The 19826-nt window shown below is 36.6% G+C and overlaps 1 protein-coding gene across 1 annotated transcript in view; it reads left to right on the top strand.

Annotated features, from left to right (window-relative positions):
• The window catches only part of PRKD1 (protein kinase D1), a 59768-nt gene that overhangs the window by 29345 nt on the left and 10597 nt on the right, over positions 1-19826 (top strand). The window contains exons 4-13 of the mRNA XM_010007713.1: positions 4901-5111; positions 6761-6838; positions 9366-9570; positions 12206-12329; positions 13113-13190; positions 14148-14427; positions 16691-16743; positions 18152-18224; positions 19232-19338; positions 19768-19822. Of these exons, the coding sequence (XP_010006015.1) occupies positions 4901-5111; positions 6761-6838; positions 9366-9570; positions 12206-12329; positions 13113-13190; positions 14148-14427; positions 16691-16743; positions 18152-18224; positions 19232-19338; positions 19768-19822 (1264 nt within the window). The remainder of the gene's footprint in view (positions 1-4900; positions 5112-6760; positions 6839-9365; positions 9571-12205; positions 12330-13112; positions 13191-14147; positions 14428-16690; positions 16744-18151; positions 18225-19231; positions 19339-19767; positions 19823-19826) is intronic.

Below are 19826 nucleotides of genomic sequence, written 5' to 3'. Positions count from 1 at the left end.
GATGACGTTCTCCTTCCTTTAATGACAGGATTCTAGACAATGACTTTGTCCTTCTGGCTACAGTAGACAAGTTGTCTCTGTGAATAGCTTTTAACAAAGCTCACTAGAAAAATCATGAGTAGTAGCTTCAGTATATTCCAAAAATTCAAAGACATTGAACAAGGAGAGGCAAGGCATCAGGTAACACAGAATGCCCCATGTTGGGGAAAAGCTTGGCACCTCTCACTTCTGGGAATAAAACAAAAACTTTTTTCAAAATTAAGGAGTAAACAAACAGTGGATTCTATTAAATATTTTCATAATTTAATGTGTAATTGAATTAAGTCTCTGCATTTGATCAGTGTCACTGGCTTGGCTGGACATCCCTACAGTTAAATATCTGCGTGTTTCTTTGTGTTTCCTGTCACTTGGAAAATCATATTCTGAGCTGTGAAAGTATAGATTACCTTGCTGGGATGATTGTTCTAAAAAGCTGTTTAGTCTTTGGAGCCGCGCTGGCTGTTAGTTTCCATGGTGTAATCCAGTTAAGCAATAATTTCCTGGGAAGTTTCCAGATTTGCTGAGTCAGTACTCTGGCTGACTACCAGGAAAAAAAAAAATTATCTTTCTAACAAACTAGGCACACCAGCTGAAAAAAGAAGGTGCTTTGTGGAAGAGATTCTTGCTTTTGCGGTGTAAATGGGATGATTCCTAGTTTCCATTTCTTTCAGGGACTTTAAATTGTGGCTTCTGTCTGATGCTAGAAGTGCTGAAAGTTAAAGTTGAGGAGTATTTACAGGAGTTTTGGAAGTTATTGGAAAGAGAAGCTCATCATTGACAGGAGGGAGGATGTATATCTCCTAATTGGTCAGTCATCAGAGAGGCGATGATCAGGACTACTCATGTCTCTTCTAGAATACGGGAGAAGTTACAACCCAACTTAACCTCTTACTTTACCCTAAGCCACTGTAAATTAATATATGTTACTCAGTGTGCTATGCTGCTATTGCATAACAGCCCAGTGTTTGCAGAATGGCAAAGAAAAGTTGAAATATTTTTTTGTAAACAGAAAAGGCTGACAGGTCTTTTCTCCAATTTGTTTGAGTGAGCTTAGGCCTACCTCTTCCTTTTCCCTTGTTTTTAGGTAAATGTGGTAAAATTGTATTTATTTATTCTTGAGCTTACTCTTCACTGTAAGTGTATTATTTTTAACAGAAATGTAAGCAGCACTTTGAATACTAATATCATGTTCAAAAAGTGAAGTAAGGGCCAGTCATGAACACATGACGTTCTGAAGTAGGTATTCCAAAAAAGTAAATATTGTTTAGTAACTATTACAGCTTCTAAATTACTAGCAAAACTGTAGTTGTTTACAAAAATGTGAAGTGAGACTAGAAGTAAATCCTTCAGAAATTATAGAATCATAGAATGTATTGGGTTGAAAGGGATGTCTAAAGGTCATCTAGTCCAACCCCCCTACAATAAGCAAGACATCTCACACTAGAACAGATTGCTTAGAGCCCCATCAAGCCTGACCTTGAATGTCTCTGGGGGTGTCCCCAGCACCTCTCTAGACAACCTGTTGCAGTGATCCACCACCCTCATATTAAAGAACTTTTGTCCTAATGTCCAACCTAAATCTATCCTTTTCTCGTTTGAAACCATCATCCTTTGTCCTATTGTTACATGCATTTGTGAACAGCTCTTCCCCAGTCTTCCTGTAGGCCCCTTTCAGATACCGGAAGGTCACTATAAGGTCCCTCCAGAGTCTTCTCTTCTTCAGGCTGAACAACCCCAACTCCCTCAGCCTGTCTGCATAAGAGGGGTGCTCCAGTCCTCTGATAATTTTTGTAGCCCTCCTCTGGTCATGCCCCAACAGGTCCACATCCTTCTTGTGTTAGGGGCTCCAGAACTGGATGTAGTAACTGTCTATTTACTAATAGAAGTTTTGAAAAACAAATTTAATAAACAACAGTGCAAAGCTTATCAGTGGTAACTCGGTTTTTGATCAAAGCCCATGGTATGAGAGACCATTGCAGAGTTAACTTTCAAAAAGGATTTTGTCAATGTAGAGCACACAGAATTCACTGCTTGTCTAACCAATGTTTCCTCAGAACAAACCAGAAACATATACTAGCACATTAAAGCTGAAAAACTTGCCATCAAACTTAAAAAGCAAAAAATATAGCAAATAATTTGTCCCACACTCATACTGTGCCACACCCGAGGCTTGATCAGAGATCATCTATGCAGCACATCTCAGTGGTTAGAGGCAAAGCTGTAGAGAAGCCTGTTTCTCCCTGTTAATCATGTAAGAGCCTAATATTAGCTCAGTATATATATTTCAGCGATGCTACTGATGTTTCTAAAACCTACAAGGTATTTTTTGAGAAAAATCAGGCCACACCAGCTTTCTAAAATCCTTTGAGCATGCGTTTAACTATGTATAAGTAATTTGGACTTGTAAAAAGCTCTTAGCAGTATGCAGTTGCCAAAATAATGTTTGATTTGTCAATAATTTGGAAAACAAGGCAAATAATGACAATACAAACTAGATTTAGTTTAGATAATATTACAGAGGGTTCTAAGAGAGGTCATCTGTTAGGAGATACTTGGATCACTTGTACTTCAGACAAGAGTGAGATTGTAATAAATAGCTCTAGTGGTAAGAACAGTAAACTAACATACTAATTTGTGCAGTGACATAATGAAAGCAAACAATAAAACTTTCCCTGTTCCCTGAAATTCTTACTCCTTTTCAGTTAAAGTACATCTTGAGAGAATAGTGTCACTACTTGTGAGAAGACCACCAAGTGTCCATATTCAAGACAATGGCAGCAAAGTGTTGTAACTAATGCATTACAGGTAGTCATTAGAATTAAGGCAAACCTTTAAATAATTGCTTTCTTCAAAAAGAAAATACTTATATTAAAAATGTTGTGTGTCACATGTTCTACTTGTGAGCACTGAAGAAAAAATTTAGAGCTAGATTATCTGGCCACAGCATAGGGTTGAGGATGTAACTTGTAAGGCACTGCACTGAGACCAAAGTAGCATCAGTCTGGACCCAAACTGGCCTGTTCTACACACAAGACCGAGATGATTTCATCGCTATTTCTGGCTCCTTTTGTGGGCTTTCTCTTGTCCTCAAGTGTTGAGGGCTGTCATTTGCAGGTAGTTTGCATAAGCTGGACAATGCAGTTTAGGATGCAAATGTGGGCTTATTCTTTCCTTCCTGCTGGGCTTCCATTCTCCCTTCCAAAGCCCTGTTCATGTTGATTTCATAAGACTTAATGCCTTCTGCCTTGGAAATACTAGGCAAGCAATATTGCTAACTAACAAATACTAAATACATTTAATCCTAAACTGAAACTAGTTTGAGGTGGGGTTTTTTGTATGTGTAAGAGCTTTACAGAGCATGAAGATGTAAAACTCAGGAAGTAAACACGTAATATCAAGGTGTGTAATCATACTTTTTCCACTATTATTTGTGATGAAGAGAGATGCTTTCTTACTCTTGTTTCAGTCTAGTTTCTCTATGGTGACCACATATACCTGGCTTATACAACATATAGTGCATATTTCTCCTACGTTTATACAGTGCATAAGCGTGTGATGGTGATGGTGTTGTCAATTGCAGGGCAGCTCTGATGTTCAGCAAATCTGTTGCATGTACATCTTTGGGAATACTGATAGTTCTGCAATATAACAGAAAGAAAAATGTTGGTCTTCACAATAAGAAACCTATCTGATCTTTGGAAGGAAGAAACTTTTTTTTCCCCCTGCAATGGCAAGTACACTATGAGGGCAAAGCCTGGAACTTATTATCTTCTTTTGCCATCAGTATTCCTCTTTACTCCAAGATTCTCAGACAGGAGCATATATAAATATATTTTTATTTTTTGGTGACCGGGAAATAATAATCAATCAGCCTTCTCAGATGCAGAATTTCCTACATTATTAGTTTGAAACAAAACAGTTTTTCAAGTTAGGCCAATCTGAAGTTTCAGCTACTACAGCTTTTTCAGCAGCATAGGCTTAATCAGGAATGACTAGTTTTCTAGCCTTCATTTATCAGATTATTTGCAGATGATGGCAAGAAGATGCTGAATTTTAAATGATCTAGCTGCGTCTTGTCACTTTTTTTCTCCTTTCCATATTAACTGCAAGTGTAGTTTGGTTGTTTCTCAAGGGCAATTCTTAGAAGAAGGTAGTTTTCTAAGTCAGTTGTTTTCTGGGATAATTACCACAAGTACATCTAAATGAATTTAGTAGAGGAAAATAAGGTAACTTTTTTTTTTTTTTTATGTCCTTTTTATTCTGTACCCTAGACTGTGTGTCTCACTCCATACGTATTTGTATAAATGCATTTAAATACCTATTGTGTTCTGTTGCGCATAATCCAAAAGTGGTAAGGCTAGCAAAAGCAAAAAAAGATAAAGGAGATGCAAAATACTAATTTGTTTTCTATCAAAAACCTGCATGTGCATACAGTTGGGTAATAATTTTCTTAATATTTATACAAAAAAATGCAACCTTTCAAAGCTACCCTTGACATAAAACAGATAAACAAGAGATAAAAATGCTTGTGTTTTCATTGGAACACAAAATACTTTTCTGAGAAATCTTTAATGAATTACTTTCATTTTGAGAATAATTTTTTTTTTTTTTAATTCACCTGTTTCAGCCACAATGTAAAATATATGATAGTAGTATTGGTAAAGATTTTGTTTGGTACTGTTCCAGTTTTTCAAAAGCAGTCTTAGGGTATGTTGCTTTTTCCATTAGTATTTTAAAGCACTTACAATACTTTTTGTGAAATATGCTTAACTTTCTTGAAGTGAGTATATGTGAATGTGATATTCTTTTAAAAATTAATACATTGTGATTATTTCAAATGTTCTTTTTATGTATTTCACAGCAAAAGACACAGTCAGAATCATTCACTGGGCGAGAGAAGAGATCAAATTCACAGTCCTACATTGGACGACCTATTCAGCTAGACAAGATCTTATTGTCCAAAGTTAAAGTGCCTCACACATTTGTCATCCACTCCTACACACGGCCAACAGTTTGCCAGTACTGTAAGAAGCTTCTCAAAGGGCTTTTTAGACAGGGTTTGCAGTGCAAAGGTGAGTAAACACCCTTTAGGAACATAAAAGCTAAGCATAATGAAATTAGTAAATTAGCATTTAAGTAGGTACTCTGTAGCCTTACTCATGATTTATTCATTAAACTGTCTGGGTGTGGGCACTGGTACAATTACATTGGATTAAAATGGAGTTAAAGTAACAGTAATTGCTGTTCTTCAGGAGCTGGCTGCATGGTGTCAGTTCTTACCTTGTGGTATAGCTGCAGTAGCTTGCAACTCTTTCGTTCAGGTGTAAATTATCTTGTATTTGGCACTAAGTGAGCATGTGCTCACAGGCACTTACAGCAGGATAGTTAACCCAAAAAGGACTGCATTCTTATTTTGATTGGTTTTGATCTACAAAATCTTATACTTGAATTGAAGAATGTGCCGGAGTCCTAGCAGTTCAGGGTTTTGGGGGAAGTTGTAATGGAAATAAAATAAGATGAACTTATATGAAAATTTAAACCCAGTTTTTCAGTGTGACTAATGTGTCCCCAAGTTTTGTGCTGTTGTACCTTAACAGGTGCTGAAGTGAATCAGGCCCCTTGGACTGTAGCCTAGCTTACTGGCTCATGTTAGCCAAGTAAAGTGCCCATAAATACAGAGCATTGTGCATGCTATGATGTTAGATTAATATTGGCTAACAGATCCTTAAAATCACCTTAAACAATAACTAAAATAGAATTAATCAGTATACTTTGTGTTTTTTCTTCAAGTTAACACCCTGCAAAAACTAAAAAGTAGCATATATTTAACTTAGGACGTAATTCTGATGTGATGTTAACTAAAGCAAAATCTCTATGAAAGTATCACCTTTCAGTTTATTTTGAATCCCAGTGACATAATAGTAACCTAATTTTAAAAAGAAAAGTTACCTACATTTTGGCACCACTGTACCTCAGTTGGGTTTTGTATCAATCAAAAGTTAAATAGTTACAAGAATATAGACATCCTTAGTATATTTCTTCCTTCCTGACTCTGCTTTTTCAGGTGTGTTAGTAAGCTACAGCTGTTAGTTTATGTGGAATGCGTTCCATAAGCCAAAAGAAAGCAGTAAAGAGGACATCTAAGAAGGTGCTACTTACAGATGGGAAAAAAGTAAACATAGAGTGAAATAAAAATATCAAGCAAATAAGGAAGGTATTGAAGGAACCCTCCACTTAAAGCTGTCTAGAAGTTGCTTTGCAATACAAAGCCAAATACTTTCTTGCTTAAAATTGTTGGCTCGAGTTCTGCTGTTTCAGTTTGCAGTCCAGCATTTCATTTGTAGTCGGTCATTTAAGCTACAATGAATATACTGCAGCCCTGTGTTCTTCTTTCACTGGAAAAGCAGCTCTGGCTTTACAAGCTGAGCACACAGGCCTTCCCATCGCTCCCCTGGATGACTTGAGCATGAGCTTCAGCTGCAGGTAGTGCCTCCTCCCAGGTGCCCTTGGTCATGCTTTCCTTCCCCCTCAGGGTAACACGCTTCTAGCATCTTCATCCTGTCCCTTCTACTGGCAAGTGGCCTTCAGCCAGGATAAGGAATGCTCCCTGGACACATTAACTTTGTACTGGGGAAATTATAGGGCTCAACATTTATAGGCTGGGTAGCAGAAAAAATATAAAAGAGAAATAATTTTACTGTTTCCCTTTTTGTCTTAACAGACTGTAGGTTCAACTGTCATAAACGCTGTGCTCCTAAAGTGCCAAATAACTGCCTGGGGGAAGTTGCCATTAATGGAGGTAAGTTGCCGTAAAGTTTCTGTCATTCTTTAAACTGCCAATTAAATAATAGAGAAATGTAAAACTGTGGTATATACAAAGACGTGTTTTTCCATTGCTTGGGAGTGGCCTTTCCTCCACAGTGTAGCTATTGTACATCAAAGATGTAGTGTAGGAGGAACCCCGTGAGTGGGGTTTCAGCTCCGAGATTGTGTCTTCCACATAAGTGGCACTGACAGGCAGGCTACCACAGAAGTGGTGTCAGCAGCAAAATGGCCAGGTGATCATGGCCTGATGAATGCAGAATGCCAGAAGAAAGCAAAAAGCTACACCTGTGAGAAGTAGGTATTCACCTCTCAGATATAAGCACAAAATTGCTTTTTTAATTTGGGGGTGGGGAAAAAGTGTTGCTTTAGGATAATCTTCCTGAGAAGAAAAAGAATACCTAGAAGAACTGGGAAGGACCCCAGGAAAAAATTTCACTGCTCACTGTTGGTGAAAAACTAATTGTATCAGTTGCCAGAAATAAAGGCATCAGTATCTGCTGATTTCCCAAACACGTGTTATCAGTATTGCATGAAGTATAGGAATGTATGGGAAGGCTTGACTGGAGAAAAAAAGAGTAGTTGTAGATGAGTTGTTGATTCCCTTGAAAATGTCACTTTTCTATGTGAAAAAGGAATGAGACGTGTGGCAAAGGGTTCAGTTTCTAACACATATTACCATCTTAAGTTGTCAGCCTAAAATACTTCTTATGTTAATAAAGCATTGCCTTTTTAGGTATCTTTTTCTTATTTTTATCTTATTAGGTACGTTTTGCAAACTTCAAATTGGTGATCTGCTTTACTGAAGATATATCAAGAATTCCCAAAATAGGAATGTTTAGTGTACTCATTTGAAGCTCTCCATCTTAAAATTTATAGAATTTAGCTTTTTTCCCTGAAATAATATCCATAATATGGTTTCCATAGCATCGTAGTAGAACTCTTAGTTGTGTGTCCTAAGTGATTGATAACAGGGTCCGTGGGATTATCAAAGGCATTTTCAACATGTTATCTGATTTCTATTTTTACAGTAATTTGGTTCACATTATTTTCAAAGTTAATAAATACATACAGTATCTGTCACTCTGTCCATCTGCTGTGTGATGAATCTTCCCCAAAATAGTAAGTGAAGGAAGAGCTGAAGCAGTAAAATTCCAAGTATAGTCTCATTAATGAACACATTCAACACTAAATATGGGAGGCTATTTTTAACTGATTTTGGGTTTATTAGAAATAGAGATTTAGAAAGTGTTATAGGAATAGCAAAGAATGAGCCTTGCGTTGTAAAGTGTCATTCATGACTGGATGACTGTTTCTGCTAGAGATGAAGTATTATGTGTCACTTAAACACATCAGTAACTTATATCCAAGCATTTTAAGACTGCTGTACATGGAAACAAACTTTTCAGTTGTGCACTTTCAATTTGAGTGAAATGCTATCAATTCCAAATATTTTTCTGTCAGCCAGTTTGTTCAGCATGCTTTTTCTTATGTGGCATCCTCTACATTGCCTATCAAGAACCTTCTTCCACATAATCAGGCAAAAATTTCATGATGAGAATATTTGGTGTAATCTATGTGATTTTACTTCAAGTTCCTGAAAAACTGCAAATATCCCAGAAAAAACTCAAGACTTTTTCTGTATGTTTTTTTTCTCTGATTTGGTTTTGTTGGTTTGTTTTTGTAAAGTAAGTCCTTAGGTAAACAAGTTTAAAGCTTTCTCTTCCTTTCTGTCTTCCAGATAAAGTAATTCACAAGCAGCTGTACAACAAAAAGTTATTTCTTAGTTTGATCTCACTTAGGTGTATCTAATATTGAAATTGTAAAGTTAACATAATTTAAATATAAGTTGGAAGATACTGATGATACTATGCTGTAGTCAAATAAGTTAAATCCTAAATCTTTCTTTTTTTCTGTGCTACCTCATGTTAGACTTTTTGGTATTTATTTCTTTTCTAGAGGCAGAGAGTCTTATTTCAGTAATATAGATTACTGTGCCATATTATGAAGCCTTCACAGAGAACACTAGTGCAAATGAAATTCCTTTTTTCCCAAAAAATATAGTCCACATTATAAGTAATTTTCTTTAAAGTTATTTCAGTAGTTCGTCATCATGTCATCACCGTATTACAAAACTCCTAGTTTTGAAAATACTGCTCTTCTAGCATCAGTTTGCAGCTGTAACCTGCCAACAGCTGTCAAGACAGTACACAACATTCAAGCTGCATAGAAAACTGCCAGATCTCAGAAATAAAGCACATAGTGGTAGAATGTTTGATAGAAGTCCATGGATAAGAAATTCTGCCTTGACATTAACATTTTTTTAATAGGAAGTTATATACACCTTTACACTTTTCTGTTGTGATTTTCTCAGTGACCACACTTCACCAGTACACACTGAGTAGAGATAGACCCAGGCTATCTCTGAAGATCAAAATATGTCAGGATGTTGTGATTGATGTATTGTATGTTTTCAGATAATAACTTCAGAAATTATATTGCAGATCTCCTTAGTCCTGGGGCCGAGTCTGACGTGGTCATGGAAGAAGGGAGTGATGACAACGACAGTGAAAGAAACAGTGGTTTTATAGATGACATGGAAGAATCTATAGCTCATGATTCTGAGATGTCAATGACAGGATGCCATAGTGACAATGGGGAAATGCAGGATGCTGATCCAGATCATGATGAATCAAACAGGATGATCAGGTGAGCTGGGGAGTGTACCTCCCATCTTCTTTTGTATTTATTGGCCACAACAACCCACAGCAGTGTAAAAGGTCTGGGGAGAGTTGTCTGGAGAGCTGGCTAACAGAGAGGGGACTGGGGGTGCTGACTGACAGGCAGCTGAGCATGAGCCAGCAGTGTGCCCAGGTGACCAAGAAGGCCGACACCATCCTGGCCTGTATCAGGATTAGTGTGACCAGCAGGACCAGGCAGATGATCCTGCCCCTCTCTTCAGCCTTGGTGAGGCTGCTCCTCAAGCACTGTGTGCAGGTTTGGGCACCACAGTATAGGAATGACATTGAGGTGCTGGAGATGGTGCAGAGAATGAAGAGAGCTAGTGATATGTGGTGGTTCTGAAGTAGCAGTGAGATTACTTCACTGAATATATGCATTTGTAATTTAAGAGAAACTTAAAAATTATTGTCAAACTGCAGTAGCAATCGAAAATTGATGCACAAGTAATTGTTACAGGTGTACTCTCTCACAGAAGTTACATTATGAAACTGAAAAGTGCAATGTCTGGTCATTTACATTTAAAAAAAAATAAAATAAAGGAAATAACATAAGTGGCTGTGGTATAATCAGCTCTAGATTAATTGCTTGCATTTTTAGATACCTTTAGAAAGAAGGAAAATCTGACGAACTTGAAGTGGTTTCAAGCAAGTTACAAAATAGATTAGTGGTTTGAAATAACTAATGAGGAAGGAAAATCGGAATTGAGTTGTGCAAGTTGCCATAGAAATGTCTGAAGAGAAGAAAGTGTTACTCCCTTATTGGAACTGGACAGACTAGTAGAGAAAAAAGTAGGGATTATTCATTGTCAGGGAACCTAAAATGAATTAAGATCCTTTCAGCTGTAATTTCCTTGATGCAAGGGATGTATTTCATGACAAACTGTAGAATATTTTTCTTTCACAGTTCCCAGTTCAACCTGCAGTTTCCTCTTTTATTTTGTTTACTAGGAGTCTGGTTCAGTAAAATGTTCCATTTAGATCTCTATTACTAACAGATACCTGTTGTGCTGATGGAAAGCAATCCATTTCAACAACATGCAGTTTTACCTCCCACAGCAGTGAACTGTTCTTTCTACTGTCATGTTCACCTGCATAGACACAATATACAGACACCTTATATCATTGGAATAGACATCTGTGCTGTAGTCACAAAATCAGTGTCATAAGAGATTTTGAATGTCCAAGTTGCATTAAATAGCATTGCAGGTTTTCAAAATACAAATACCCAATTATAACTAATAAAAGTATTGATAACCAAGGTACGTGTTTTACTTAGTTAAGGGACATCACTGTATTGCCAGTAATACCTTTGAAATGGATGCAATAATACATTTGTAAGGGTAGTCTCCATGTCCATGGATTATTTTAAAGGGATCTGTTAAAAGCAAATAAAAAATAAGTACAGCCAAGAATAGTTATATAAGGACTGCAGCTTATATGATAATTTTTAGGCAAAAGAGAGGTGTTAACTGTATGTTACAGTCATCATGAAACTTCTGGACAGCTCACCTTTTGCATTGTCATTGGAAACTGCAAATTCAGAAAATGTTTTCTTTCCCTGATACGTAACAGTGAAGAAAGGCCACCTGCAGACATCCACAGTCAGTACTATTGTGGAAACTCCAGAGATTCTTTTCCTATGTGGTTTCTGCTGTTTTTTCTTGGAGTTGTTGCTTTGCCATCAGGACAGAACAGCTGAGTTCTCTGTGCTGTGTTTTCTCATACGGTGCAGCATCTCTGTTCACATGTTCTGCCAGAAATAACTAAGCATTTAGGTTTAGGATTCAACAGATTATAAATCCATATTACATTATGCAGAATCTGCTCTAGGAATTATTAACTCCAACAGCAAGGAAAGTGAGAAGATGGGCTTGGCTTCTTAAACCTCTCCAACAAGATATTCCAGATTTTATCTGAGGTGCTGTCAGGCATACTGTCAAGTTCCCATGCCTTCCTGACTTACTGTATCAGCTGAGTCATGGAAAGTTGCAGAGGCATACCCCAGAGTGCGAGGCAATGGGATGTTACTTTAGGTCTTTGAGGATAAAATGTATTAGCTTAAACCTCTTTCTCTGAGAAGTTCCAGCAGATTCCCTGCTGTTCCCTGCCAGAGTACACACAGCTGGCCTGCTGCCACATTTTCTACTCTGTAAACCATCATAACTCCACTCTGTTTGAACCCAAGAAAGATCACAGGACAGTAATCTGATGGACAATGTTTACTTAGGTTATGAGAGATTCAAGATCAAATACTGGTCTGAATCACATATAGCACAGGCTGGAGCTGTTTCCCACACTGTAGTTGAGGCCCTAGTACTTTGCTCATCTTGTTAGCTCATCTTTAGGAATATTTTTGGCAGAGTGTGTGTGTGTGTGTGTGAATCTTCTGAAGGTCTCTGCCATTATCCTGGTATAGCATTAATTTTTTTTCTTTGTAATCTCAAGATACTTGGAATGACAAAACAACATACTGTCCAGTGACTGATAGTGAGAATAAGTATAAATGTGGATGTTGGATATATATTTTTTGATTTTAAAATATTTTTTTTCCTTTTGACCTGAGTTACCTTCTTTTAAAAAGCCTTTATTGATTTATTCTTAAGCCCTTCAACCAGCAACAATATTCCATTAATGAGAGTGGTACAATCTGTGAAGCACACGAAAAGGAGAAGTAGCACAGTCATGAAGGAGGGTTGGATGGTTCACTATACAAGCAAGGACTCACTGGTAAGAAATGTAAAGGAAGACCTGCTTTACTGTACATACTGTGTGATAGTACAGAATCAAATCCTAACAATATTTGAGAATTTACAGTCACTCATTTTAAGGCATTTTTTTATAGTATTGATGATTCCTAAAGTTCTGACTCTTGTCATACATGAAGATTGACACTGCTTATAACAAACAGGAGACAGCTGAAACACCCCAGAAAATCTGAATGTGTCAGTTGCATTATCATAGGCAGTCCAATGTGAAGATATTCTGAAGGAAGTAAAAAATAATATTAGCATATTAGATGTTCTGGAAAGTAGCTTTACCTTCAAGCTGTAGTCTCCTGGATATCTTATGCTAGGTGAATTGAGAGTTTTTTAAAATAGATTAAGAATGGAAACATGTTGTTATCATTCTGATCTACTGAAACAGAGTTTAGTATGTGGCTTTCTAAAGTGAGCTGGAGTGTGATAACAGATACAAGAAGGAAGTTTATTGTTTTAGCAGCACACCTGTAGCCAATTGTGCTGAATATAATACAGAATATGCAAAATGCAAAGACATATTTTGAATTTTTTAAGCCTGGAAACATTTGAGCAGAGATAGGTTATTACCAAAATATAAATCCTAAGCTTAAATATAAAGTCCTCATAAAAATATTGTAATAGCAAATAATTCACAGTGCATCTCTTCAAACTTAAGTGTGGAACATTTGGAAGTGATGCTTTTGAGAAATGAACATTTTATTAACTTATTTGGAAAATGCTAGAGAGATTTTTCCCTTGTTTTTTATTGCAGAGGAAACGCCACTACTGGAGACTGGACAGCAAATGTATAACACTTTTTCAAAATGATACTGGAAGTAAATATTACAAAGTAAGGAATATTTTTCATTCTTTTTTTCTACCAGCAGAATATAATGACTGAATTTTGCTGGATTAATAGGTGCTTAGTAAAGGTACTCTAGTAGGATAACTGTGATCTATGTTTTCATTATTTAAGCTGCATGTGTGTGTTTTCCTTTCATGAACAAATCTCAGATCAGAAAGGTGCTGGCTAGCAAGGACCTGTAAAATACATGTGGAAATGGAAGGTTTTTACAGTGAAGCATTTCAGTACCAGCAACAAATTCTGGCACAAAACTCATCATAAATTCTGTCATTTGTAATAGAAATTATTTCCAAACAATTTAGTATAGCATATATTATTTTAATTTTATCCTTTGGGCATTATGTTGTGATTTTGATTATAAAATATTATTTTAATGGTCATTATCTTTTTACCTGAGGCAGTTAAACCCCTGAGACTTTACTGCGGTAAGTTTTAATACTAGGAAATATTTTTTTCAGGTGGCTTCCTCACAGGGAAATAGTGTCAGTGAAATGTGCCCTATGTGTTATTTAAGACAAAGCAAACTTTACTCCTATGTGGAAGGTAGATTTGGAATCTTAATGTTGAATAGATTTATTCTGCAAATAATTTATTGCAAATAAGTTTTGTTAAATAAGGAGTCTACAGATTTTAATTTTCTAGTGAGGTTCTGTTGATTTGTGGATGGTCCTGTTCTTTTCTGATGGCACCTGACTCCTCTCTTTGATAAGTTTAGTTATAAAAGTAAAGTTGTACTTGTTCTTGGAAAGAGATGTTTAGTATTTTACCATCAACAATCCTCTGTGTCATGGAGTTTCAGGTTACAAGAGCCTTTTTGTTTGTACAAGAAGCACGTGGTTAAATGCAACAGCTAATACAATGAATTAGTTAAATGAACTTCATGCTTTAGTCTTTTTATGTTGATAATCTTTGCATAGAAAATAAAACACTTTTCTATTTCAGGAAATCCCATTGTCTGAAATTTTGTCTTTGGAACCTGCAAAAACTTTTACTTTACTGCCTCAAGGAGCCAATCCTCATTGTTTTGAAATAAGCACAGCAAATATAGTCTATTATGTTGGAGAAAACATAGAAAACCTCTCAAGTCTTCCACTGAATAACAGTGTTATCACCAGTGGTATTGGCATCGATGTGGCACGAATGTGGGAGATGGCAATACAGCATGCCCTAATGCCTGTCATCCCCAAAGGTGCATCAACTGGGTCAGGACCCAGCCTACACAGTAAGTTTCTTCCTATCCACCATTTCAGATAAGTAAGAGTCATATCACAAACAATGTTGCTTAATTTTCTGCACATGTTGAAAGAAACTATTGCACAGCTAATAAAGGCTGTTATGTCATGGATTATCACCTGTCTACATACTATTTTAAATGCCAGTTTCTCATCCATGTGTTTCCAGCTTATAATAGGACATCTGTATTAATGTACAAGATGCAGATTAGTTTGTGAGCAAATAATTGTTCTGTTTGTGAGGCATCTTATCCACATTTGTATTGCTGATGTGTAATAACTTCTTTGGGCAGAGGCATGAAGTTTTCTGAGCTCTAGTTGGGAACTGATAGATTTTTCTCATTATGACTTTAATTCACATTTCTAGCTGTCAGCAGAAGCAGCTCTGAACTCTTTAGGTCACTGCAGCGTAGATTATATGCTCCTTTTCATCAGCTGCCGCAAACCTTGTCCCATATTGAGATGATGTGAGCTCAAATATGAAGAGCAGCTGTTCTAAGCACAACCAAGGCATGGATGTTACCCAAGACCAAAAGGACTGAATATAAATTTGCCTCTAATTTATGTACCTTTGGGTAATTCCCTAGGAAAGATGACAGCTTATATAAACCAAAAATGAAACTCATTTAAATCTAGCTCAGGTACTGATGATAAAGTAGCACACAGCAAACAATTCCCCACCCCTAGGCATGTGCTGCTGTGGTTGCTCCACAACTTGTACTCAGACTAGTTAGAGTAAAGCAAATTCGGGTATGTCTACACAATTTGAATTAGACCTTTTGTTGCGATATAAACCTGCTTTAGCACTTGACATCTGGATGCTATTAATGCAGCTCCAAATGCTAGTGAGACCATAAGCCCTTCAGAAACCAAATGATACAATAGGCTGTGGCATTACATCTCCAGGCACAACAGCTCACATATCAGATTAGATCAGCTTTGTCATTTGCTTTCTCAACTGAGTTCCCACATGAAGTAGTGTCAAATTCTGGGTGTCATTTCAATCAGACTAGTTGCCTAGTGCCCCCAGTTTGAGCCCAGCAGAACTAAACAAATCACCTAAACTGCTGGACTGGGAATGACAGCTGTCTTCTGTCCTGGGAAGTTTGAAAATTTTCTTTACAAGTTGGTAGTTATCTTTGGATTTTTCATGCAAAAAATTAAGGTCATCTGAGATCTTTAGAAGAGACTCCTGTGGGGACTAAGAATGGTAGCAACCTTCTGTCTTTTCCAAGTCTTTGTCTATGCTCTTTTTCATGTAAACACAAAGCAGCACATAAATTTGAAAACAAATTGGCAATGGTAGAAGGCCTCTATGTCACTGGAACAGTCCATTCCAAAACCACTCCATTCCTAAAGAAAAGAGGAGGAAATCATTCACAAGGGGCAGAAGTTAGTCATGCTACTTACTGCAACTAGGAAAGGTACTGATGGACAGTAATGAGTGTCTTCAATGTATAACACAGGCTGTATAATAGAGAAGGTTAGTTTTGATGAGGCTGAAATCCATACTAAGAAATTCTAGGCAGAGCTAGGAGACAGAGATGGTGATGCTCCAAAGAGCCATTCTTTCCTCCCCAAAATGACGTCTTTGTGTAATACACTTAGCAATAGACATAGTCTCAAGTTTTACTGAACTCCAACAATTATTCAGTTTGAAATGCTCATGGTAACATCCTAATCTCTGAATCTACAGAGGTTATATCTGATATTTGGGCTATTGAAGCGTGAGTGCCATTTTTTTTTTCCATTATGTATTTTAATAATGTCTCCTAAGCCAGTTGGAATGTGTGTTACTTTAAACAGTACACCTACCAATTTGAATGTGTATTGGCATGAATAACATAAAGTACATTGTAGGTAACACTATAAATAAAATTATTATTAAATCCTTTAAATAAAGACAGTTTACTGTAGTTGCCATTAGGTATTTGCATGAGGCATAAAGCCCCAAAAAAGAATGCACAAAAAGCAATAATAAGCTTAAAAATGGGAATGATGAGATTTCACTAATAAAAATTCATAATGAATGTATAATTCTGTTCTTTACCATGCACTGCAAAATGTTGTTCAAGTCACGTCTTTGTGGGCTGCTGTAATTTTATATTGGTTGGTAGATGAACAAGCTGACCTAATTGGTCCAATTTCTAGAGCTGTCAGTAGATTCTGATGTAATGTAAATGTCATTTCCTATTACTACATGTCTGAACTAAAAGCACAGGAACCTGAAGGATGTTTTCCTTTCTTCCCTAGGGGATATATCCATCAGTATTTCTGTGTCAAACAGCCAAGTTCAAGAAAATGTGGTGAGTGTTCTCTGGATGCTGGTGCTGTGATGTGCTATGATGAAGCATGCAAAGTCATTGATCTGTTTTGCAAAGAGGAATGTTGGAGAGGAGCTCCCATCAGCCATTTTTTGCTTTCTTGTAGAAATTGACAAAAAATAAGCATTGCCAGCTTCCAAGAAAAGTGATGTTCATGGAACCTTGTCTTGACATACAAACATTACCTATAGGTGATTTCTCTTCACACAGCATTTACCTACATATACTTGCAGGTTGTTAATTACCAAAAGGAAAAGTAAGCTGTAGAAGTTAATATTTCATGAGATTTCTGACAGCTGAACTTTGTAAAGCTAATCACAAGCCTTGATAAATACACTGTTCCCTGTTGTCACTGAGGGATCATATATTCTCTGCTCCACAACGAAGCTCTATCAGAAGGAAGTTACAGATGTTGTTATACATATGTAAAGAAGTCTGGGTTTCTTTCACCTGGGACTTTTAGACAGAGGACATGCAGTCACGGTAGACAGGCACACCACTGATTTTCTGTCTCATGGGTAGAGGAAATAAACAGGGCTGCCTGTGGCTGAGTAAACCTTTGGGATAGTTCTGGTATTTGCCAGAAAAATGCTAGGGAAGGATGTGTCCATTTGTTTCCTAAGAAAAAGCAAGACAGTCTTTATTATCAACCCCTCGATGTTCTTTTACTCTTCTGCTGATATCTCCTGCTGGTTACGTATCAGGAAAATAAAACTGAGCTCGAAGATTGGTGGTTTGTTTGAGTCTCCTGAAGGAATCCACTAACAGCTCTTGCTTTAACCTGTGTTTAGGCACGAAGAAATAGTGAGATGTGAGACTCCCTCCCTGGCACAGGTGGAGTATTTTACCCCCTCAGTGCTTGAACACAAACAACCAAAGGCCAGACCAGCTGATACAAAGCTTTCTATAAACTAAGAAACTACTTGGATTTCTGTGGCTGACATGAGCTGACATAGGAACTTTTTCAAGAACATTTTGAATTTGTAATTTCTCCATTTTCAGAAAAAAACCCACAGTGATTCTAGATCTAGATTCTAGATCTAGATCTGTGACCCTGGGACATCTGGGTAGATCGTTGCTAACAATACCCTCTTTATTTCCATTTATTCTTAATAGTTTTCAAATTTCACAAAGGTAAAGCATGATGTTGTGCACTGAGAGCTACCTGCCTGGAAATGGCAGCAGCTGAAACCTGTTGAAGATGGAGCAGCTTTCACAGCAATTGCAGCTAATGTGGCTATCGAAAACTTGTGTGAATTTTTTTGGCCGATAACACATTTTGATATGTACTACAGTAAATTTGTGCCACTTCCCATTAGCAAATGCAGATAAAATAAAATGTTTATATCCATGTCTCAGGGCTTATTTTTTGTTATGTTTATCTAAACAGGATATTAGTACTGTATACCAAATCTTCCCAGATGAAGTGTTGGGATCAGGACAGTTTGGAATTGTTTATGGAGGTAAGGCTTAGAAGTGCTGTAGCCTTATGCTTAAGATAGAACATTTCTGGAGTGGTGAAATTATTTGGACTCAGAAATATTTTGTGACAGAAATTAGGTCCCCATTGTTACATATAACCAGTATTCATTAAACAATGCAACTGCTTTTTCTTGACAAAGTCATTTTGTAATTTCAAGATTTCTGCCCAGTCAGTGTATATGAATAACTACATATTCTCTGTAAGTTCTAGTAAAGAAAACCCTGAAATGCAGAAAGCTGTTATTTTTGAGAAATGTAATTGAAGATGAAAAAAAAAGGATAATTTCTTGTTCTCACTGTTTGTCTTGGCATATTTTTGTGAGCTTTTTTCTTTTTTTTCAGTAGTTTGTTATAATTTATTATTTAAAAAAAAAAAATCTTAGTATTTTTCCTTCCTTTTCCACCCATTCTTTCAGCAGTTTTGGGGTTATATTTAGGTACAGCTGTTGTTTGAGACAGTGTGAAGTGAGAACCAACTATAAATATCTAACTGAAGAGTCTCAGTGAGTCCCTGATAAACCTGGGACCTGCACTAACATGCCTAAAGGCAAATACCTATTTCATTACTCGCTGATCTGGAACTACTATAGAAGGACTAAGCCCGCAGCTTGCAAATTGTAGAGAATGCAGCTGAAGCATGTGAGCAAGCATATATATATATATGTGTGTGTCTGCGTATATATATATATATATATATGTCAGAAAGTTATCTTTGAAACTATATTCTTGAAATGCAGAGCTGAATTTCTCATATGTGTACATTTCTTACATGTTTAAAAAGTTTTGTCAGATGATAATAAAAAAAGTTGTCAAAGGGTAGAAAGCAGAGAAATTACAGAAAAATTTTAATTATTTACTTGACTTAATTTGCTGCAAACTTGCTCGGAGAATTACTTGGTTGTGATTATTTGTACAATCCAGTGGAAGTGGAACATTTTTCACCATTAATCATGTTCATTGATAGAGGCCTTTTGTTTTATTAATGTAGGAAAACATCGTAAAACAGGAAGAGATGTTGCCATAAAAATAATTGACAAATTAAGGTTTCCAACGAAACAGGAAAGCCAACTTCGTAATGAAGTTGCAATTTTACAGGTATTTTTCTGTTATTCTGTATTAACTCCATTTATACATTACTATAAAAATCAGATAATTTTATAATTGCTTTAATTGATAATCATGAGTATTTTGCGAAAATACTGGCATTTTTGCTACTTAATCTGCTAAGTAGCCAAAACCAAATGTATTGAAAATGTAACATTAGGAATTAGAGTTTCTGCAGTTTTAAGCATCAGGCACAATAAAGAAAATGTATATTTTTTAAACTGAAGTTCATCCATTCTTCTGTAGTGTCCCTAGAAATTTCATACCTCTTGGCTACAGGTTATGCACACCATTTAAATTATGAAAAGCAAAATTGTTGTCTGATTTAGGGAGGTCTGAAGACTGGCTATGTAATGATAAAACCCACTAATCATATTGGGAAATGTATGTTATTCAAGTGCTGTATTTACGTTTTAATAGAATCTTCATCATCCTGGGGTTGTAAATCTGGAGTGTATGTTTGAGACAGTGGAAAGAGT

The sequence above is a fragment of the Chaetura pelagica genome, unplaced genomic scaffold, assembly GCF_000747805.2.
Source record: "Chaetura pelagica isolate M959 unplaced genomic scaffold, ChaPel_1.0 scaffold70, whole genome shotgun sequence".
NCBI classification, from domain to species: domain Eukaryota; kingdom Metazoa; phylum Chordata; class Aves; order Apodiformes; family Apodidae; genus Chaetura; species Chaetura pelagica.
Note: the sequence above shows the minus strand (reverse complement) of the source record. Positions and strands in the feature narration are given on the sequence as shown.